Source organism: Xiphophorus maculatus, chromosome 18 (assembly GCF_002775205.1).
Source record: "Xiphophorus maculatus strain JP 163 A chromosome 18, X_maculatus-5.0-male, whole genome shotgun sequence".
Classification (NCBI taxonomy): domain Eukaryota; kingdom Metazoa; phylum Chordata; class Actinopteri; order Cyprinodontiformes; family Poeciliidae; genus Xiphophorus; species Xiphophorus maculatus.
In genome coordinates this window covers 447,059-470,202 of record NC_036460.1, presented here as the reverse complement: position 1 = coordinate 470,202, position 23,144 = coordinate 447,059, and the positions used below count along the sequence as shown (strand labels likewise).

Here is a 23,144-nt window from a genome sequence, read left to right as displayed (position 1 = left end):
ACCTGCTGAGTTGCTCCAGTTTCTACCTTGGGTTTTTTTATTTCAGATTTTCAGAATTTATTCTGGTTGTCTGAATAAAACTGAATTTATTTCTGGAGCAAAAATCAGCGAACCGATCGGACCGATCCGTCTGATCGGACCGATCCGTCTGATCGGACCGATCGGTTTTCCAGAATAAGCGGATTCACTGCAGGGATCCATCAGAGCTCTGCAGAAACTGGAAGCAGACGAAGAAACAAGCAGGAAGTTTTCTGAAACTCAAACTTTGGTTTTCCAGAAACTATTTTTAAAAAATGAAAACGAAGCAGAAACAGTAAAAATCTGCAGCCGGTTGTTTCAGCAAACAATGGAGAAACTTCTGCTGCGTCGCTCTAAGGGCCGGGGTCATCCTGAGCTACTTCTGTAGTCATGCTGCTACGGGCCGAGGCTCCTGGAGGACAAACTCAGCGCTCCGTTCCTCGCCTTCTTCACATTTAATGAAATTCCTCTCAAACGTTGGTGCAGCAAAGATAATAAAATATTCTGCAGGCCACCTGCTGTTAACTTTTTACTTTTCATCAACATCAAAAATATTCCTGGTTCAGTTCTGCTCTGTCTTCTGTCAGCTCCAGTCGGTCGCTGGTTCTGGTTCTGGTTCTGGTTCTGGTTCTGCTGAGGTTTCCTCCCTCTGCCAGGAAGTTGCTGTTTGTTTTGGATTCATCATTAAATCTGATCTTCAAACTAAACGGTTCAGAGAAAATCAAACCTCATGAAGACAAACAGCAACTTTCAGTTTGACACATCTTCATCATCCTCCTCTTCCTCATAACCGTCAACATTTATGGCCTCCAGGTCAGAAAACAACAAACCCTGGACCCTGTGGGACCCATACTGGACCCATGTGGGACCCATGCTGGACCCATGTGGGTCTCATATTGGACCCATGTGGGACCCATGCTGGACCCATGTGGGTCTCATATTGGACCCATGTGGGACCCATACTGGACCCATGTGGGACCCATGCTGGACCCATGTGGGACCCATACTGGACCCATGTGGGACCCATGCTGGACCCATGTGGGTCTCATATTGGACCCATGTGGGACCCATACTGGACCCATGTGGGACCCATGCTGGACCCATGTGGGTCTCATATTGGACCCATGTGGGACCCGTACTGGACCCCCAGTGGGTCCTGCAGCTGTTAGAATCTAATTGGCTCTGCAACAGGAAGTCCTGTTAGAAACCTGAATGTTGGATTTGAGAGTCGGATCAGAAAATCTCTGATTTTAGAGTTTCTGTCAGACAGTTGTTCTGACCCAAGTTGTTCTGACCCAAGTTGCTCTGATCCAAGTTGCTCTGATCCAAGTTGCTCTAACCCAAGTTGCTCTGATCCAAGTTGCTCTGATCCAAGTTACTCTGATCCAAGTTGCTCTGACCCAAGTTGCTCTAACCCAAGTTGCTCTAACCCAAGTTGCTCTGATCCAAGTTGCTCTGATCCAAGTTGCTCTGACCCAAGTTGCTCTAACCCAAGTTGCTCTGACCCAAGTTGCTCTAACCCAAGTTGCTCTGATCCAAGTTGCGTCTGTTGCTCAGGCGGTTTGGGTCAGAGCAACTGAGGACCGACAGCAGATTTAGGTCCTTCAACAGGAAGTAGCCTGTGATTGGCTCTAATGGTCACATGACTTTCCTGAGGTCATAAAAATGGTTGTAACTATTTTAATAAAGTTTGACTATAATTGAACTAAAAGGTTTTTGTTAATCGTATCGTCTATGGACCTGCGGAGGCCATGCGAATAGTGATGCTGTGGGCAGGAAGGACCTCCAGTAGCAGTCAGTGTGTAGAGGCCTCTGACTGAAGAATGCTGCTCTACGACATGCTAACATGCTAACAGCTCTGTATCCAGACAGCAGAGACGATGTTCCACAGGTTAGCTAGCTCTGCTAATCGTCCTCCGTTGCTCCGTTAGAGACGCTGGACTTCAGGATCTGATGGTGGAAAACTGAACCCAGCTCAGGTTCTGTTCAGTGGCTGGTTCTGCTTCACCACGACAGGAAGAGCCGACATCCAAGGATCAAAAAACGATGCTTGGCCGCCACCTGCTCAGCTCCTCCAGGATTTGGGGTCAAAGGTCAGGTGTCAGACAATAGAACATGTTGGTTTATTCCAGAAAACAGATCAAGTTTACTGAACAGAACTGGAGTAACTGAGCGTCGGGTCAAAAGAACTAAACCTGTAGGGGGAACTGGGCTGACGGGATCCAAATGGACCAGAACTCAGTCTGGACTTCAGGGAGCTGGACTTTTACTAGAACCTTTTCACTTCAGTCTGTTTCCGTCCTTTAGTTTCGACCTCGGTCAGTGGAGGTCGACCTTCATGGACAGTCGCCGATTCTCCATCCATGAGCAGGAAGAGAAGGAAGTCTGGACTAACGGACCCAGAAGGTCCGCTCAGCGCTGAGCTCACAGTGAAACTGGGCCTGAGCTGAAAATCCCTCAGCAACCAGGGAAACAGAAACTCCCAAACAGGAAGGGAAGAGCGTCATCGGGGCTTTCAGCAGCGAGGCTCAAGCCAGATAAGAAAAGTTGTTTCATCTGATGTGTATCTGCTGCAGTTTAATGGTTTCAGAGAAAATGCAGATTTCTGTGGAAGATCAGCGACTCCAGCAGGAAACGCAGGTCATTCTGGTCCCAACCACTGATAACAAACTTCCCTGCTTCTGATAAAGAATCTCCAACACTTTCTCTTTTACTTCTTTTGTCTGGGTTAGCAACTCTGTTCAGGTTTTACCCTGTTCAGGTTTTAGCATCATTCTGCAGATTTAAAGGACACTGGAGTCCCACAGGGCCGAGTTCTCGGGTTCCTTCTCTTCATAATAAACTGCAGACTTTCTGTTTCTCTTAATAATTTAGTACAATGATGTAAATTTAACCTTCAGCCTCACTTCATGACTGCAAATGTGTCTCTGTGAGTTTGAGCTTCAACCTGTTCAAGGCAACTTCCTGTTTTACTGTTTACATGCTAATGCTACGTCGTCCAGTCCGGAGTGTCGGCTTCCAGCCAGGAATCAGTCAGGAGTTGAGGACGCCTGAGGTTTTCTCACTTGTTTGTGTTACAAACATAAAAGCTGCTCTAATTTCAGATTCTACATGTTTGACTGTAAAGATATAAACTTTAGATTCTGATTTTCTCAAAGAGAAAAATCTCCAGCAGCAGCTTTACAGCAGCTCGGATTTTCTCCACAGGTTCCTTTGTGTCTCCTTCAAATCAAAGATGATTTTTTTATTCGAGAATCATTTTCAGTGAGTATTTGAACAGTTGCATAAATAAAGTATTGAAGTCATTGTGTTGTTTGGACTCCGCCTGTCGCTTAGAAATTTATCGTCACACATTTCAAGTTTGATCCAAACTGAAGCTGCATGAATCATTTACTATCCGTAAGTTTGGCTTTAATCCTGACACTGAATCAACTTCCTGGATATTTGAGCTGTTAGTTAATCTTCTACCTGAAGCTGTGATGTCATCGCTGGACGTGGGAACACCTGCTGCTCTGACTGAACAGGAAGCAGAGGGGCGGGGCTTCGTTGTGGACAGGAAACGATCTGATTTTTTTCTTTCCCCGACAGGAAACAGAATCCAGTCGGGAACTGCTGTTTGTGGGAAAAGTGGGAAATCGTTTCACTCCACTATGAAATCCCAACCGTTCAGATTTATTTGACAGCCAAACATTAAAGAAATGCAAACATTAAACGTCTTTCCGTCTCCTAGCAACCAGCGCAGCCGAGCCGCCTGCGCAGTCTGGAGGTGTGCGTTTGGAGCTCAAATGCTAACAAGCTAACATCCAGCTAACTAGGTGTAATACGTTGTGGTGCTTCTGTAGGGCAGACAGCGCCGCCCTAGAGGATTTTCCACCTTTCATCCAAAAAGCTCCTCCTCTCTGCGGTTCTCTCCTTCAGGGAATTGCTGGTTTATTTTAGGCCAGTTGAACTTTGAACTGTTTCCTGTTTGCCATCTCAGCGATTTCATCCAGAGAAATGGACTTCCTGTTGATAAGCTGAGTTTTCTGCTTCCTGCTCAACAATCCAGATTATCAGCAGAAAAAAGTTCTGCTCCTTGTTCCAACATGAATTTCCCTGCTGGAGTTTTGGGTCTCAGCCTTCCTCCTCCTCCTCCTCCTCCTCCTCCTCCTCCTCCTCCTCCTCCTCCTCCTCCTCCTCCTCCTCCTCCTCCTCCTCCTCCTCCTCCTCCTCCTCCTCCTCCTCCTCCTCCTCCTCCTCTTCCTCTTCCTCCTCCTCCTTTTCCTCCTCATCCTCCTCCTCTTCCTCTTCCTCCTCCTCCTTTTCCTCCTCATCCTCCTCCTTCTCCTCGTCCTCCTCCTCTTCTTCTCCTCCTCCTCCTCCTCCTCCTCTTCCTCCTCCTCCTGTTCCTCCTCCTCCTCCTCCTCCTCCTCCTCCTCCTCCTCCTCCTCCTCCTCCTCCTCCTCCTCCTCCTCCTCCTCCTCTTCCTCCTTGTCCTCCTCCTCTTCCTCTTCCTCCTCCTCCTTTTCCTCCTCATCCTCCTCCTCTTCCTCTTCCTCCTCCTCCTTTTCCTCCTCTTCCTCTTCCTCCTCCTCCTTTTCCTCCTCATCATCCTCCTCTTCCTCTTCCTCCTCCTCCTTTTCCTCCTCATCCTCCTCCTCCTCCTCCTCCTCCTCCTCCTCATCCTCCTCCTTCTCCTCTTCCTCTTCCTCCTCCTCCTCCTCCTCCTCCTCCTCCTCCTCATCCTCCTCCTTCTCCTCTTCCTCTTCCTCCTCTCCTCTTCCTCCCTCCTCCTTTTCCTCCTCATCCTCCCTCCTCTTCCGCTTCCCTCCTCCTCCTTTTTTCCTCCTCATCCTCCTCCTTCTCCTCGTCCTCCTCCTCTTCCTTCTCTCTCCTCCTCCCTCCTCATCCTCCTTCCTCCTCCTCCTTTTTCCTCCTCCTCCTTTTCCTTCCTCCTCCTCCTCCTCCTCCTCCTCCTCCTCCTCCTCCTCCTCCTCCTCCTCCTCCTCCTCCTCCTCCTCCTTGTCCTCCTCCTCTTCCTCTTCCTCTTCCTCCTCCTCCTTTTCCTCCTCATCCTCCTCCTCTTCCTCTTCCTCCTCCTCCTTTTCCTCCTCATCCTCCTCCTTCTCCTCGTCCTCCTCCTCTTCCTTCTCCTCCTCCTCCTTTTCCTCCTCATCCTCCTCCTTCTCCTCCTCCTCCTCCTCGTCCTCCTCCTCCTCCTCCTCCTCATCCTCCTCCTTCTCCTCTTCCTCTTCCTCTTCCTCCTCCTCCTCGCCTCTCCTCCTATCTCTGACTGTGATGCTGGAGGTTTGATCATCTGATGATGAAGATCTGATGAAGGCCGCGACCCGAACCATGTGACTACTTTCATTTCAGTGATTAAAACTAATATTTTAGAATGTTTCCTTCATCCAGCAGCATCTTCCTCCTGCTGCTCCTCTTCCTCCTGCTGAAACTAAACCAGATCAGATTTTCTGAAATCTCAGATCGTTATCAAACGTTTCTGTTTCAGTCTGAATGAAAGCAGGTCGGTCCGGTTCAGGTCAGGTCACAAGACTGCTTCCTGCTGGAGCTCCGCCAACACACACACACACACACACACACACACACACACACACACACACACGTTTATGCACTGTAACTGTGTCAGTTATGACTCCATCAGTCTCTCAGAGTGGGCGGGGCTTTGTGTCTGCAGACTGACTCCTCCCTGACCTCTGACCTTCAGGCTGGACACTCAGTGCAGCAGGAGAATCTGACCGAGTGATGCAACACAGGAAACCAAACCGTCCAATCAGCATCAGCCGTCCTCTGGCACAAACAAAGTCATTATTCCTGGAAAAACGTCAACTCAACTCTTATCAGCTGATGTCCAGCGTCGCTGCTGTCCTCCTGTCCTTCTGTTCTCCTGTCCTTCTGTCCTCCTGTCCTTCTGTCCTCCTGTCCTCCTGTCCTTCCGTCCTCCTGTCCTTCTGTCCTCCTGTCCTCCTGTCCTCCTGTCCTTCCGTCCTCCTGTCCTTCTGTCCTTCTGTCCTCCTGTCCTCCTGTCCTTCCGTCCTCCTGTCCTTCTGTCCTCCTGTCCTCCTGTCCTCCTGTCCTTCCGTCCTCCTGTCCTTCTGTCCTTCTGTCCTTCTGTCCTCCTGTCCTCCTGTCCTTCCGTCCTCCTGTCCTTCTGTCCTCCTGTCCTCCTGTCCTTCTGTCCTTCCGTCCCTCAGCAGACCCTCCATTTCCTCATTCATCTTGATTTGTGACCTTTGACCCTCAGGTCTCTTGGAGGTCGTTTCTCCCTGTGTTTGTGTATGAAATGAAACATTGTTACATTTTTACGGAGTTTTTCTGTCTTTTTGTTCTGTGATCCGGTCCGAACCGGTTCTGTGGTTTTACTGGGTTTTCCTGAAGATCTCTGCAGATTTTTGTTGCTGCAAACATTTTCTGCTCTTAAAAACATCTTTGTGGATCTTCAGATGGTCTAACCGTGTCGGGACGGGAGCGCTGGAGGTCGGGGTGGAACCGTTCCTTCGCCACGCGTCGCTTTCCTTCCACCTGTCGGCTCTCGTCCCGCCCACGTGTCACCTGCCGCCTCCACATTCCTCACCTTTGTTCTGCAGGCCTGGAAATAACCGCACAGACTGAAAGTGACGAGGAAAAGGTTCCAGTAAATTAGAAACCCGATCGGCACGGCGACCGTTACATTGCACAACCTTCCTCCAGTGATCAGGTTCTGAATATTTCCTCCCTCTGCAGTTTGGGGAAAGTTTCATAATCCCAGGAAATCATAGAGTTCAAAAATAAACAGATTTTTCTAAAACTGTTTTTGTACAATCTAAGAAGGAACCGAAGGAATCTGGAGGAAGTTCTGCATCAAGAACCCGATCCAGCTGACAGAACCTGGACCCGGTGGACTGGATCACCCGTCCCAGAGGTGGTATCATGCTGCGGGCTCGGAGCAGCAGAACCTGATGTTCTGTTTCCTTCCAACCATCAGAAACATTTAAAGTCCATTTTTAATAACAGAAATAAAAAAGGAAAATGTGAGCTGATCATGTTTCCATCTGCTGGTTCGACTGCGCAGTGATGTCATCACAAGTTGACGCTACATGGCTGCAATGAACAGGAAGTGGAGGCGGCTAACAGGAAGTGGGAGCTGCTAGCTGCTAGCAGGTGTGGACTGTGAGTTTGGTGCCTCTGGTAAGGCGCAGCATTCGCTACTTTTTCTGTAGATGTTTCCATCTTTGGTGCTTTGAGTCTTTCAGAGAAACCAGGAACCGTCTGAGTCCAGCACCAACTTGGTTTTTGCCAAATTGAAGAAGTTATTTCAAATTTTGTTTTTTCCATCAAACTTTTCTAAAGCAAATATGAATCAAATGATGGAAACATGAATATTGATGCCAAAAGGTCAAATCTGCTGCCTTCCAGAACATTCATCCACTTTTCCCCAAGAAAACCGGGTTCTAGAGTCTGGACCGGTTCTAGAGTCTGGACCGGTTCTAGAGCCTGGGCCGGTTCTAGAGCCTGGGCCGGTTCTGGAGTCTGGGCTGGTTCTGGAGTCTGGGCCAGAATGGCCCTGCTGCTCCAGGCTTGTGGAAACTTCATGTCTCACAGGAATGTGAAAACTTTGACTCTCTGCCAACCGAACCGAGGAAGTTTATGGTCGTAAACGGAGCCGAGTCCAAAGGGAGAGAGCCGATAATTACTAATAAAACTTCAAAGTTCTGTCACAACGACTTTTATTTGATTATATAAACGGTTCAGAACAACAAACGGACCGGGAGCCGTTACTCCTGGTACCGGGAGGACGGCGGCTCTGCAGATGATTAACTTCGTTATCTGGAAACTTTTGTGTTGAACAGAAAACATCCGCCAGCTGCTCCTGGCCAAACATTAACGCTGAAGCAAATGAGACTGAAAGTCAGGACAGAACCAGAAGTCCAAAGGCAGGAAGAGGTTCTGATTTCTGGGGAAACGGCGCCACCTAGTGTCCAGCCGAGGGCAGCAGCAGCCAGACGGATTCTGATCAGTTATTGATCGCAGCTGATAGCTGGAAATACTTTGGAGGGTCAGAAAAAAAATAAATTATGAGAATAAAGTCATTAGTACTTTATTCTCATAAGCTCAATGAGTGACTTTGTTTAGGCCATTTTGTCTCTTCATTGCTGCATCCTGACCTCTGACCTGCAGAGCTTCAGATGTTCTGCAGGACGAGAGGCTGGTGTTCTGATGGAGTGGTTCTGGTCCAGGTGTGGGTTCAGGTTCTACTGAGGTTCTCTGGAGAACCAGAACCTCAGAGACGGATCTGGGTCGGTTCTGTTTGCCTACTTCATGCTGCCAGGCCGGTTCTGCTGAAGTTCTGCCACTGGCATCTTTATGTCATGAAATTAAACTTTTATTCCTATAAAACCCGAGTTCTAAAGTCATTTCTCTGATTCTGTTGGTTCGGGGACAAATTCACTTTTCACAGGAGGTTCTGGTCCAAATCCAGCTTTCTGTGTTTTGTTGTGTCTGATATGAAAGTTTTGAAGATCTTCATACGCTTCTGTTTTGGTTCTGGACGGTTCAGTTTGGTTCTGGATGGTTCAGTTTGGTTCTGGATGGTTCAGTTTGGTTCTGGACGGTTCAGTTTGGTTCTGGATGGTTCAGTTTGGTTCTGGATGGTTCAGTTTGGTTCTGGATGGTTCGGTTCTGGGATGAATTGACTCGGAGCTGAGTGAAAAGCACAGGGAGGGTCTGAGGATCAGAATTAAAACCTGCCGTTGCTAAAAGGTTTTAAACAACAACTTTTTCAGGAAGATAAAACTGAAGCTGTTTTAGTGGCTCAGCAGAAATAATTCTTGTTTAATAATTCATGTTTTTGTTAAACATTGTTTGTTTTTGTTAAACGTTGTTTGTTTTTGTTAAACTTTGTTTGTTTTTGTTAAACATTGTTTGTTTTTGTTAAACGTTTCTCCATAATCAGAATCTGTAAACTTTAAGGCCTCTGAGGTCAGAACCGGTTCTGTTCTGGTGTTTCACTGCAGAAACATTAAATCTTAACAAGTAACTTTTCAGCGTCATGAAGCAATTCAGTTTGTTTGAAGTCAATTCTTAAATACGGATTTAAAAAATGTAGCAGAATAAACATGAGAAAATGTTATAAGTGAAATAATCTGCCAGTAAACAAAAGTTAAGTTAGTTTTGTTTTCCTTAACGTACTGAGATATTTGCTCTGTAGAGTGAACTGCTTGGTGTGTGTGTGTGTGTGTGTGTGTGTGTGTGTGTGTGTGTGTGTGTGTGTGTGTGTGTGTGTGTGTGTGTGTGTGTGTGTGTGTGTGTGAGCCTGCAGAATCATCAGGTCGTTTATCTGCCTCTCCTCCCTGACAGAGAAGCTGGACAGGAAGATAAAATGTCTTCTTGCAGAAAACAGAATTATTTTATTTTACTTTTGGTTTAGTGTCTAAAAAATTGTACTAAACTGATAACTTCAGAACCAGAGCGGTACGGCAGGTCCATTTGTCATATTTGTGCGATCAGTGAGTCCATTGAAGAGCGCCCCCCGGTGTCCATACAGAGTCATTACTCTAATTTATTCATCAATATTTTGATTTAGTATTTATTGATTTATTGGTTGTATTTTCACATCAAACTGAAGCAGAGGACAAACAAGAACCGGACGGGTTCTCCTGAATCTGGGTTGGAACCAGAACAGTCCAGAACCATCAGAGCTGAGCTAATCCCATATGGGGCCCACATTCATCTACCAACTGGGAGTAAATGAACCCAGAACCGAGCAACTGGTTCCAGTTAATGTCATTTATTTATCTGGGACAAATCAATAACTGATCAATTAATTCATCCGATTAATAGATTCATCTGGTGCACAGACCTGTACCAGAACCTGGACCTGCTCCAGTTCACCTCCTCTCATTTGGTTCTGAAGTTCCTGAGTTTCTATCGAACCAGAACCAGAACCAGAACCCAGATTAAACCCGACTCGGTTAACTCTGTGATTTCAGTCTCTGCAGCTCATCTCCTCCGTCTCCATCAGCGGTTCCAGCTCCTGGACAAAGACAGCAGTGGAAGCCTCAGGTGGGTCAGCAGGACGGTCCGGTTCCGATCCGAACCCGGGTTCATTTCTGACCCAAACTCTGCGCGGTTCTGATTCGTTCGCTGGCCGTCTGCTCCTCCATCAGAACCAGAGGATTTTAAATGACCTGCTGTGACCTTTGACCCCTGTGGTGTCGGATATAAACCAGATTCTCTGCAGCAGGTCCGACTCAAAGCGCCGAACCCGGAGAATCTCCACAGTTAAATATTTAACCGGAATCAGCAAACCGAGAGAAAACACACGACTCGGTCCGAAGGACCCAAAATCCAGAACCAACCTAAAAGATTCTGTTTGGTCCAGATTATGGATCCGGTTCTGAAAATAGAAATCTGCTAAAGTTTTCCCACCTCTGGAAGTTTAACAGATCGATACAAAGTTATTCAGGCTTTTTTATTAAAATAATGATCTGAAAAGTGTGGCATGCATGTACCTCCACCAGCTCTTTACTTTGACTAGGTCACTCAGTCTGTTTGGATCAGATTATTATTATTATATAAGTTTATTTTTAATAAGTTTACATTGTCTTTAATCCTGATGATGTTTTTGACAGAAGACCAAAGTAACTCGGCTGCTCGGGTCGGTTCTGTTTGGGTCTCAGGTCGGTTCTGTTTGGGTCTCAGGTCCGAGGACTTGGAGGCGGCGCTGTCTGAGAATCCCATCGGAGTCCGAATCGTCGGAGCTTTTTTCCAGCTGGGGTACAGAACCGGATCTCTGCTCGGTTTATCGGCCCAAACAGGAAGTCAGGAGCATTTATTCTTCCTTCCTCTCTGCAGACAGGAAATGGTGGACTTTCCCTCGTTTGTCCGGATTCTGGCTCACTTCCGTCCCACGGAGAAAAACCGGACCGGAGACGGCGTGCAGCCGGATCCGGGAACTCAAATGTCAGTCTGGGTTTCTCATTTCCTCTGAAACTTCCTGGAAATGCAGTCATGATTCAGGAAATGTCCCTCCTCAGTTGCCTTCCAGCTGTACGACCGGGACCGAGACGGAAAGATCTCCAGAACCGAGCTGCTGCAGGTCGGCATGACAACCACTTTGATCTGTAAAAAGTAAAGTGAGCACGAAGAAAACTAAACACAACGAGAGCCGGAAAGCTGTTTTTATTTTAAAAAGTTTTTAAATATTTATTAAAACTTTCATCAGTTTGTTATGAGATAATCTGAACAGATTAATCTCCCCTCTGATGACGAAATGCAGAAAAACAACCAATCAGAGTCAGGAGGAGGGGCTTAGCGCTGCCAATCACTCTCATGAACTCGCTGCTAAAATAATGGAGAAACAACTTACTGTTACAGGAAAACTATTTATTGGTGGCCATGCTAACTAGCCTAGCATTCACGACAGACTCTGCTGTCAGGAAGTGTGATTGACAGCGCTAAGCCCCGCCTCCTGGCTCTGATTGGTGGTTTCTAGTTAGTTCTGAGAGAATCCAGAGCAGCTCGGTTTCTTTCACAGATAATCTGCCTCATACCAAACTGTCATGACAGTAAAATATATTTTACCTTCACCAGCTGCTGTCTTGGAACAGGAACGTCGTTTTCCGGCATCTCTGTCGTCAGGACAGAGTCGTGGTTCCGGTTCTGACCTGGCTTCATCCAGCAGGTGCTGAGGGAGATGCTGGGGCTGCAGGTGACGGAGGAGCAGCTGCAGAGCATCGCGGAGCGCGCCATCCAGGAGGCCAACCTAGACCGGGACGACACCATCTGCTTCGACGAGTTCAGGAAGGCGGGTCCGGTTCGGCTCCCAGAACGGGTTCCTCCTCCTCCATCAGGAGGGGACGGTGAGGTGATCTCAGGTCGCATTCATTCAACCCATATGCAACTTTTTCCCTGCAGTCTGAGCATCGTGGTTCCAAACCTTCATGTACAGAAAAAATCTGATTTGTGTCATTTCCATTTATGGAAGTGAACCAGAAATCTGCAGTCCCAACAGTCATGATGCATTTTACATTGTTGAGGTGAGACAAGCACCCTAATTCAGCACCAGCAGAAGACACCTTAGAGGTGCATTTATCAATTAATGAGTTAAGTGTATTGATCTGATCAGTATTCTTATGATGAATTGATAAGCAGTTGATTGATCCTACAGAGGTCTGATTGCAGCAGCATCTTCCAGATGGGCGACAGGCGGAAAACAGCAAAACAAACTGCAAACATATGAATGATGCAAACCGCAAAACACACAAACAAAAGCAAAACAAAATGCTGCTGCAACCACAGGAGGGAAAAGGGAAAATACTGAAAAAGCAAAACAGAAAAAAGCAAGTCCTCCAGACCACTAGAGGGAGTCTGGAGTACGTAATGCTGCTGCCTTTAGATGATTATATATATATATATATATATATATATATATATATATATATATATATATATATATATATATATAACAAGAGCCTAAATGTTAGAAAAAGACACAAAGCATAACACACATTTTCTTTCTTCCTCTAACTTTGTTCTGGACTTCTCGCCTTTCTGAGGGTTTGGTTCCATATCATTTGTTGGACGACTCCCCCTGGTGGTTGGGAGGATGTCTGTTCAGTGGAGCGAGTTTGCAGATACTAAATATTTACAATCAGAGTAAATACAAGTAAAAAAATTATTACTTATCCTTCAGATATTAAATAAGCTGATGACCCTTGACCTTTGGCTATAAATCTTCTTTGTTTCCAGTCGCTGGAGAAAGTGAACATCAATCACAAGCTGAGCGTTCGCTTCCTGGAGTAAAGACTCTAAGAAGAAAGATTTCATTCACCTGGGACCTGTTGGAGCGACTCGTTCCTAACGAGTCGCACCTGCTGCTGTTCCAGGATGAAGACTCGCTCGTCCTGGAACCGTTTCCTCCAGATTAACCCAACATGGCTTCAGGAGAGAATCCAGAGCGAAATATGTCAAACCTTTATTTCTTAATGTTAATGATTGTGGCCGACAGGATGAAAGTCTCACCTGTGAAATCTCACAGGTTGTGAAATCAACCTGTAAATTTTATCTGACATTATTTATCTATAATCCATTCCCTAACATTCTTGTATAATCTGTATAATCTGTGCATATAGCTCCCATATTTATATTTATACACAATATCTATATCTCTTGCTATAACCCCTTATAGTCCATACATACAGAGTCTTGTACATCTGTAAATAAATATTTATATCTCGTAGAGCACAGCTGGATAGATGCAAACTACATCTCGTTGCTTGTACTTGTGACAGTGCAATGACAATAAAGTTGAATTCTATTCTATCTTGTAAACGTTGAACTTTCTGTTTGACTCAGACGTCATGTTTGTGTCTCCATGACGATTCACGGCGGTACGGCCCGGGTTGCTGCGGTTCGGTGACCCGTTTCATGACTGATCACATTCAGGAGTCCAGAGGGAAATGAGCCGGTGGAGTTAAACCCAAACATCTTACTGTCAAACACATTTCTGTCCTCCAATCAATGGACTGTTGAGTGATGCCAGTATCTCCACCCTGACCACAGCGTTGACCTGCAGGCCTTTAACTGAACGGTGCGGTGAGTCGGTCACAGCGTTTTAGTGACGGTTTATTTACGCCTGTCACTAAAACTTCTGCTAAAGTAAACATGTCAATACCTGCTGTTGTTTTTGGCTTCGTTATAAAATAAATGTTTGGTTTGAAACAGTTTGTTGTGAAGCTCATTACTCGGTCTTACCTGAGCAGGTGCGGCTAGTTACTGAGGCAACGCAGAAGCAGGGACTGAAAACAGACCAGTTTCTACCAGCAACAGAGACAATCAACCGGCGGTTAAAGGCCCCTGAGGGACTGGAGTTTGGCCCCCGTGGTGTGAAGCGCAATGCCAGTGTGTGCTGCCCGGTCGGTGCAGCACACACTGTGTGTGGGTCCACAGGTCAACAGGTCAGTCTGGTTACGGTGGAGGTACTGGCTTCTCACAGAACCGGTCTCTCACTGGGGACAGAAAAATGTCACGGCTGGAGAGAAGTGGAGACACCAGTGTGTTATGTTTGTCTTCACAGTACTGATGCCATGTTAGGCGTCCAACTGGAGGGGCAAATACAGCAGATCCTAAAATATTATACCGACCCAAACCGAGTCGCTCAGTGGAGTTGAGGCATCTGCCCATTAATGTTACTGAGCTGATAGTGGAGTAAATAGCCTAGCTAACCAGCAATTAGCTTCCTAGTCCCCCAGTGTTGTTCAGTAAGGAGCAGAATCTTTGAGAAGATCCGGGATGTAAAAACTCACCGGACCATGGGAGTACTTGGGCTCCGTCTCTGGTGAAGCTGCTGTGGAGGAAAACCTTCCTGCTGCCATGTTGCTTCTTCTGCTTTGGCTCAACGTTTCAACGTTTGGTTAGCAGATCATTACTGACAGTTAAACAACTTGGATGATCAGCTGGTTAGTCATCGCTCCCTCTCAACTGGACCACTTTGGAAGATCAAACTTTATTTGATCGTTTATAAAAGACAAAACCCAGAACTCCTTTACAGAACAGATTTATTCCCTCAGAATATTTCAGCTCCTTTATTATTGTCTTCAGAAAACAGAATGAGGACAAACGTAATTATTAACTTTCTGTCTGGACAGTTAGTTTTCCTTGACATCATTTCTCATATATTCTTTAACTTTTCCTAAACTAAGACTTTAGCAAAACCATTTCATGCACCAGAGATTCATTCATGAGCAAAGATAAAAAACTTACAAACATCATCATCACATTCATAGTTTAAGTTTTTAGTGAAAAAATGTTTTCTCTGCATGTTCTGCAGAGAAACCCGACGGTTGAAACTCCAGAGGGTTTTAGAAATGAAGACATGTTGAAATGAAAGGACATGAAGTTCCCACAAACTCTGTGGGAACGTCTTCACCCACCATGGCTCTCAACAGCAGCTAGACGATAATATCAGAATTTATAGCTAGAAATATTCCTCTGATAATAAAGAATCATGTGTTGTAGGACTGCAGGGTGTCCAGCGTGTTTTACATGTTTCTGCTGGAACGGTTCAACTTCCTCTGAGGTTCTGCTGATGAACCATCACTTGATTCAGCTGTGAGAAACCAGGAGCCCGCAGGATGCCGGACCTGGAGGACGGACCGTTCCCACACCAGAACCACCTCTGGCTGTGAGCAGCTCCATCCGTCAGCCAGCTGATTCCTCACAAGCAGAACTTTACTTCTGCCTGGTGTGGATCTTCATGTGAATATTTAAAGTCGACTTTTGTCGGAATCTCTGACCACAGATGTCACAGAAGAAAGGTTTCTCTCCCGTGTGGATCCTCAGGTGGTCGTTTAAGCTCGTCTTCAGGCTGAACCTTTGTTCGCAGAACTCACAGCAGAAGGATTTCTCCCCTGTGTGGATCCTCATGTGTCGGTTCAAATTGGACTTCCTGCCAAACCTTTGGCCACAGAAGCCGCAGCAGTACGGTTTCTGCCCGGTGTGGATCCTCTGGTGGATGTTCAGGTTGGACTTGCGGTCAAACCTCTGTCCGCAGACGTCGCAGCAGAATGCCTGCTGTCCTGCATGGACTCTCATGTGAATGTTTAGATGAGTCTTTCGCTCAAATTTCTGTTCACAGACCTCACAGGGATAGGTCTCCTGTCCTGTGTGGATCGTCATGTGTCGGTTCAAAGTGGATTTCTGTCTGAACCTTTGTCCACAGAGGTCACAGCGAAACGCTTTCTGTCCGGTGTGGATCTGGATGTGTCTGTTTAAAGTGGTCTTCAGGCTGAAGGTCTGCCCGCAGACGTCGCAGCTGAACGGTTTCTGCCCCGTGTGGATTCTCTGGTGGTCATTTAAAGTCTTCTTCAGACTGAAACTCTGCCCACAAACATCACAACTGAACGGTTTCTCCCCCGTGTGGATTCTCTGGTGATCGTTCAGCGTTCTCTTCAGGCTGAACCTCTGTCCGCAGACGTCACAACAGAACGGTTTCTCCCCAGAGTGGTTCCTCACGTGAACGTTCAGACATTTCTTCAGACTGAACCTCTGTCCGCAGACGGGACAGCCGAACGGTCTCTCCCCCGTGTGGCTCCTGATGTGCTCGTTGAGGTAATGTTTCTTTTTAAAGGTTTTCCCACAGTCATCACATATGAAACACTTCACTGTCACGGCGCTTCCACTCCGGGACTCTGGAGCGCCGCTCTCCTTCCACTCTTTGCTCATGAGGTTCAGCTGGGAGTCAGGATGCGCCACACCATCATCCTCTTCATCGCTGACCTCAGTCTCTGAAGAGTTGGAGGAGTCGGCATGAATCCTGCTGGGTTCTGCTCCTCTGCCATCCTCTGCATCCGTCTCTGCTTTCATCTGCTCCGCTGAGCTGCTGCTGGGAACGTCTCCGTTCTCCATCTGGTCTTCATGAAGCCGTGACAACAGAGGATCATCTTCCTCATCCTCACTCTTAACGATAACTTTGATGACTGGAAACCTGCTGGCGTCGTCCTCCGGACCGATCCAGCGCTCCACCTCCTCCTCCTTTATGTGGACGAGCAGCGGGTCCTCCTGGTCCTCCTGGTCCTCCGGGTCCTCCGGGTCCTCCTGGTCCTCCTGGTCCTCCGGGTCCTCCGGGTCCTCCTGGTCCAGGTCAGGACTCTGTTCTTCTTTAACCAGCAGTTTCTGAACATCTTCAGGGAACACTGGAACACAGGAGCAGCGCCATGAAAACACCTGCTTGTCATCAGGCCGGTGCAGTTTGGGTTCAGACTGAAGTTTCTAAACTTCACTGAATTAAAGTGAATCGATACATAAAGCGGGTCCAGTTACACCACAGAGCAGAACCACCTCCACTCTGCATGTCTCAAGTCTTTTAGTCTCACATTTTAGTTAAATATGTTATTATGATTAAGCCTGGTTCTTTTGGCGCCGTACACACAGTGCGGTGTGTTTGTGGGCGGAGCTTCTGCGCTGCCTGTAATAATAACCAAGATATATTTCAGTCTGGTTTCTGTCCTCTGCTGGTTTTTACAGGGGTTCAAAACACTGAAGCTCCACATTTTAAATAGTTGAAACACAAAATATACTCAGTATGCATCAACATGTACAGTAGAAATTATCTCAGCACTACAGGAGCTAACATCTACAGTCAGCCTTTCCTCCACTGGGGCTTCAGCCAATCAGCAGCAGGGATAATAAGTGGCGCTCTTGGATTGGCTGCTTTGTAATCACCAGGCCTTAGCTGCTCAGCTAGCATTGCTAATAGGTTTTTCAGAATATGCAGATTTTCCACCAATCATCTGGAGTTATGGTTTTAAAAGGAATCCATGGATAGGCAGGAGGTCCACTTAAAGACCTTCTAGCTGCAGCCGGTTCTGGACGCTCCTTGACCCAACTGGACCTTTTAGAACCTTTTCTCACGACATCCATTGTTGGTAAATCTAACAAACCGTTGAAATGGTTTTAATTGCATCTTTCTGGCTGCGTCAGTTAATTCCTTCCAGAATAAGTAACTTCCTGTCACACCTGGTGTTCCTCAGAGCTCCGTCTTGGGATCGGTTCTGTTGTTTGACCAACATGGCCTCTTCTGGCCTGGATTTGGTTTTTGTATGAACATAAACCACCTGCCTTAATTAACCATGTTTTAATACTCACAAAAATCAGTACTTGTTTAAAAATGTATGTAAAACTTCAGTTGGGCTGCGTTCACACTGCAGCCTGAAGTGACCCAATTCGGATTAATTTGACGTAATGCGACCTGTATCCGATCTTTTCATGACAGTCTGAGCGGCACAGGTCCGGTTCTTTTCGAATGCGACCCGGGCCACGTGGGTATCCGATACATATCCGATTCAAACGCGACCGAACGTCCAGTTCTTCCAACCTGAACGTCACTGATACGCCACAAACGTCACATCCTGATACGCGGCAAACGGGAAGAAAAACAAAAACCATGGCGGACTACATGAGGATTAAATTGTTCATTTGCTGCTCCGGTCGGACAACAACTTCACCGGTGTAAGCTAAGCTCCACGGTTAGCATCCATGTTTACTTCTGCAAACACTGAACACTTCTTCTTTTTATGGCAGTTGGCAGAACACTGAGAAAGCTGACGCTATTGCGCCCTCTACTGTGCAGGCGGGAGACGTTCAGGTCGTTGCCCGTTCACACTGCAGAACCACACAGGTTGCATCTATCTGGAAGTCACAACGGCCACGGCAAGAAAATCTGATTTGACATGAAATCGGATTTGGGTCCCTTCAGGCTGCAGTGTGAGAAACACACTCAGCTCAGAGAAACAGAGCTGGAGCTCATCAGATTCTTCAACAGAAGAATTTTACAGCTTTTATCTGTATTTGAAACACTAGTGATGAAAAAACAATGGCTCATCAAAAACATATTTTGACTCAATTTCTAAGTCTTGCTGGACAATAGCAGCAACAATAAACTAACACACAAACTGAGATTGAACAGTCAGCAGCATTTCATAAGTTCCCAGTGAATCTAATTCGCATCAGACCTAAAGTTAAACTAACTGTGTGTGAAAAGTTCAGATTTATAATCTATAATTAGTTTAACATCTGATTGGAAGCAAAACCAGAAGTAATAAAGCTTTTTGTATAATTGGATATAAATTCAGACATTATGAAGTGAACGTAAAAGTCAGTGTTTATACCATCAACTCCATCGTATGGAAGGCAGTTTCTACATAAAATCGCTTTTCTCTGACACTGTAATTACATTCCAGATACCAAAAAATATGTTTTGACTAGACAAAGTCACCATATGACTATCCTGAATGGTAATTTAAGATATAAGAATTAATATTCTGAAAAGTGTGAAGAACAGTTTGATACCTTCAGTTACATGTTGACTGATCAAAATGTCTTTAATGGCGTCATTTTCAAAATGCTCCATTCAACGTTTGATTGTAATCTAAAGTTAGATTTAACTTAACAGTAAATCTAATGTAATTTAGTATTTATGTAATTAGAGTTATCTCAAATAGGTACTTTTCCTAGACAATATATTTTTATATGCATCTTAATTAATTAATAATATATCCTGTCATAAAGGTGATTCTCTGAATTCGGTACATTTTGGGATCTCAGGTTACATAAAAATATACCACAAAAAAAAAAGTGTTTTTGGTCACTGCAGGATTCTCTGAACCGCCAAGAAAATATGTTTCCCCACTTTATGCATGAAATCCCAAACAGTATTACCAACTCCTGTTACTTAGGTTGTTTTAAATTCATCGGGGCAATTTGACTAAAACTCTATAACATAATTAAACTAATTCTTCCAGTTCCTTTGAGATCACCTGTCCCTTGATTAAAATAACTAATTGTAAATATATTTTATTTGATTCCGAATCATAATAATTAGACTGGTAAGTAGAATATGGCAACTTGATGTAAAAGTGCTTTTCATGAATTGGTATGTTGTTATGGAGTTGAACAAAACTGGAGGGACATGATTAAAAAGTGTGTTTTATAAATAATTCATGTGTTTTTCTCATATTTATTTTATTTAGGTTAAAGTCTTCTAAAATGTTTATATTAGTAGAAATAACTTGCAGTTACTGGCTATTTTTATTTGTTTTATATTCATTAAAAAATTAACGCTGGTCAGTGGGGTCAAAAAAATCTAATCAATCAAATTTTATTTGTATAGCACATTTCAGCAGCAAGGCATTTCAAAGTGCTTTACATCATAAACACAGAAACACAATGAAACATGGAATCAATAATCAAAACACAACATTAATTCAGGTTCCATCAATAAATTTGTAATTGATTACATTTCAAATACAATCCTAAACAGGTGGGTTTTTAGTCTAGATTTAAAGGAAGTCAGTGTTTCAGCTGTTTTACAGTTTTCTGGAAGTTTGTTCCAGATTTGTGGTGCATAGATGCTGAAAGCTGCTTCTCCTCGTTTGGTTCTGGTTCTGAAGCAGAGCAGAACCAGAACCAGAACCTGAGAGGTTCTGGAAGGTTGATACAACAACAGCAGATCTTTAATGTATTGTGGTGCTAAGCCGTTCAGTGATTTATAAACTAACAACAGTATTTTAAAGTCTATTCTTTGAGCTACAGGGAGCCAGTGGAGGGACTTTAAAACTGGTGTTATGTGCTCTATCTTCCTGGTTTTAGTCAGAACGCCAGCAGCAGCATCTGGATCAGCTGCAGCTGTTTGATTGATTTGTTGGACAGACCTGTGAAGACGCTGTTGGTCATGCTCTTTATCTGACCTCTACGCTTCAACAACCCGTAAAATTTATCCAAACATAATTTTTAAAATATATTTGCTTGTTATATTACCAAGCACATGGATATTTCCATTACTTGATTTTCTCAAAAAATGTGGTTTGCATTATATAAAAATCTTTGAGATAAACCTGAGACACAAAATGCACCGAATCAGAGAAAGAGCCATAAGATCATTTCAGATCTCTGGAATGTAAATGGGCTGATTTTATGTTAAAAGATCACGGCAACTTCTTCTGCTGGGTTCCAGTCTGCCACTCACAACATGGCGGCCGCGCTGACGTATCATTCCAGCAGAGCTGAGAAGCTTAGCTTTGCTCTCTGGGTGCGTAAAGCTGCTGCTAAACATCCAGAGCTGATAGAAGCATACAGACCTAATCTGTGCAGCCGGTCCAGCGGATTATAATCCACGTCCTGCTCCTCTGCTGCATCCAGTCGCTGTTTGACCTGCTGTCTCCACATCTCTGCTAGCTTTTCTCTCTCCAAACTTTCCTTTAACAGTTACTGAGCAGTTCCAGCTGAGCCTCAAACCGTTTCTCTTCTTTCCAGGGTTCACCAACTGCTGCTGTTTCTGTCTTACAGCTTTATTAACTCTCCCGCTGCTGCTCCGTGGACAGAAACCCGAGAAAACACGGAGGACGGCGCTCCTTCTTCTCCATCTTCTTCGTCTTGGGCAGCTTCTTTGTGTTTAATGGAGGAGCAGAATGGCGCCTTGAGGTGCACACCGCCGCCTGCTGTAGCGGAGTGTGTAGGACAGGATCCGCCTAAAAATATTTAACCAACAAATGAAAAATAACAAAGTAAATAATTGGTCTTTGCTGCTTTGTGCCAGTTTGTGCCAGTTTGTGCCAGTTTGTGCCTGTGGTCCTCCTCATGTCTCAGGTTACTGCTGCTTCCATGAAAACTCTGTGCTTGACTATCTCTTTAATTTCTGTTTTCATTTCTTCTTCTATTCTTACCTTTTTTAATTTTCCAATAATAACTATTTTCTCTTACATTCACAATAAAGAACAATTAAATTTTGTTTCCTGAACTTTACAATTCCTTTCTGTTTCCTTCCGTCATGTTGAAATATTTCCCCTCAGCAGGTTCCTGCTGGACTCCTTCAGGACTCAGTTCTGCAGGGTTCTGAACAGGATCCCGGTCCAAAAGGCTCCACGACGTTTTCCATCAAGAGATGGACAGGATGAAGGAAAACTTCACTATTTATATAAAAAATAAAAAAAATTCCCTTCTCACCCACCGCGGGTGGTTCTTATCCTCTGAGCTCGGGTCCTCTACCAGAGGCCTGGGAGCTTGAGGGTTCTGCGCAGTATCTTGGCTGTGCCAAGGACTGCACATTTCTGGACTGAGATGTCTGATGTTGTTCCTGGGATCTGTTGTAGCCATTGGTCCAGTTTGGGGGTGACTGCCCCGAGGGCCCCGATGACCACAGGCACCACTGTGGTCTTCACCTTCCAGGTCCTCTCCAGTTCCTCCCTGAGGCCCTGGTATTTCTCTAGTTTCTCGTGCTCCTTTTTCCTGATGTTGCAGTCGCTTGGTATTGCTACATCTACCACAACGGCTTTCCTCTGTTGTTTATCCACTACGACAATGTCTGGTTGGTTCGCCATTACCATTTTGTCTGTCTGGATCTGGAAGTCCCACAGGATCTTTGCTCTGGCGTTCTCCGCCACCTTTGGGGGTGTTTCCCACTTTGATCTCGGGGTTTCCAGTCCATATTCTGCACAGATGTTTCTGTACACTATGCCTGCAACTTGGTTATGTCGTTCCATGTACGCTTTCCCTGCCAGTATCTTGCACCCTGCTGTTATGTGCTGGACTGTCTCAGGGGCCTCCTTGCACAACCTGCACCTTGGGTCTTGTCTGGTGTGGTAGATCTGGGCCTCTATTGCTCTGGTGTTTAGGGCCTGTTCCTGGGCGGCCAGGATATATATATATATATATATATATATATATATATATATATATATATATATATATATATATATATATATATATATATATATATATATATATATACATACATATATATATATATATATATATATATATATATATATATATATATATATATAGATAGATAGATAGATAGATAGATAGATAGATAGATAGATAGATAGATAGATAGATAGATAGATAGATAGATAGATAGATAGATAGATAGATAGATAGATAGATAGATAGATAGATAGATAGATAGATAGATAGATAGATAGATAGATAGATAGATAGATAGATAGATAGATAGATAGATAGATAGATAGATAGATAGATAGATAGATAGATAGATAGATAGATAGATAGATAGATAGATAGATAGATAGATAGATAGATAGATAGATAGATAGATAGATAGATAGATAGATAGATAGATAGATAGATAGATAGATATAGATATCCAGAGTCCCAAAGAAACTGGAAAACTGGAAACTTGTTATCTGAAGTCAGTAAGTGTAACAGAGTTATCATTGTATAGACTTGTCATTATTCATGCATAATGGGTGAAGCAGCGCCCCCTCCTGGTGGCTGGCAGGAATCCACACAGTGAACTCAGACACATCGTTGCAGTTCATTTTCTGCTTGGCTTTTATTGAAACTGAATCAGTTCAGAGTTAGAAGTTTCATCCAGACCTGATTGAGACCAGCAGCAAAAACAAAGACATCCTGCCAACATGGTCAGTCACCACTAGGGGGAGCCCTCCAAACACTCAATCAACTGTACTGTATGTGTTTGGTCACAAAATCAGGCAGATCAGGATTACATTAGTGCAGGATCAGTTTTGGAATCAGTAACACTAAAAGCAGACAGCAGCAGTCTGGACTGGGCCTTTGCTTCCTTGTCTGGATGTGAAATGAAGATCCTGATCCGGTTCCTCCAGACC

General features: G+C 44.9%; 2 protein-coding genes across 3 annotated transcripts; one reads left to right on the top strand and one right to left on the bottom strand.

Annotated features, from left to right (window-relative positions):
- The first annotated feature begins 878 nt into the window (after positions 1-878).
- Positions 879-13,104, top strand: LOC102237906. Its single transcript, XM_023351652.1, has 8 exons — positions 879-1,171; positions 2,326-2,424; positions 9,987-10,059; positions 10,677-10,773; positions 10,852-10,959; positions 11,034-11,095; positions 11,681-11,858; positions 12,748-13,104. The coding sequence occupies exons 1-8, from the start codon at positions 879-881 to the stop codon at positions 12,924-12,926; spliced, it is 1,089 nt and encodes a 362-aa protein (XP_023207420.1). The 3' UTR covers positions 12,927-13,104.
- On the bottom strand, positions 12,920-20,954 carry LOC111612083 (zinc finger protein OZF-like). Of its 2 annotated transcripts, XR_002754391.1 has the most exons (3): positions 20,634-20,954; positions 14,304-16,691; positions 12,920-12,936 (listed from the first exon to the last, which is right to left on the bottom strand). XR_002754391.1 is itself a non-coding variant. In XM_023352111.1 (2 exons), the coding sequence occupies exons 1-2, from the start codon at positions 20,719-20,721 to the stop codon at positions 15,229-15,231; spliced, it is 1,551 nt and encodes a 516-aa protein (XP_023207879.1). In that variant the 5' UTR covers positions 20,722-20,954; the 3' UTR covers positions 13,259-15,228. The 2 variants fall into 2 exon arrangements, 1 of the variants encoding a protein (XP_023207879.1); XM_023352111.1 differs by lacking the exon at positions 12,920-12,936 and having other exon boundaries at positions 13,259-16,691.
- Between the last annotated feature and the right edge of the window lie 2,190 nt (positions 20,955-23,144).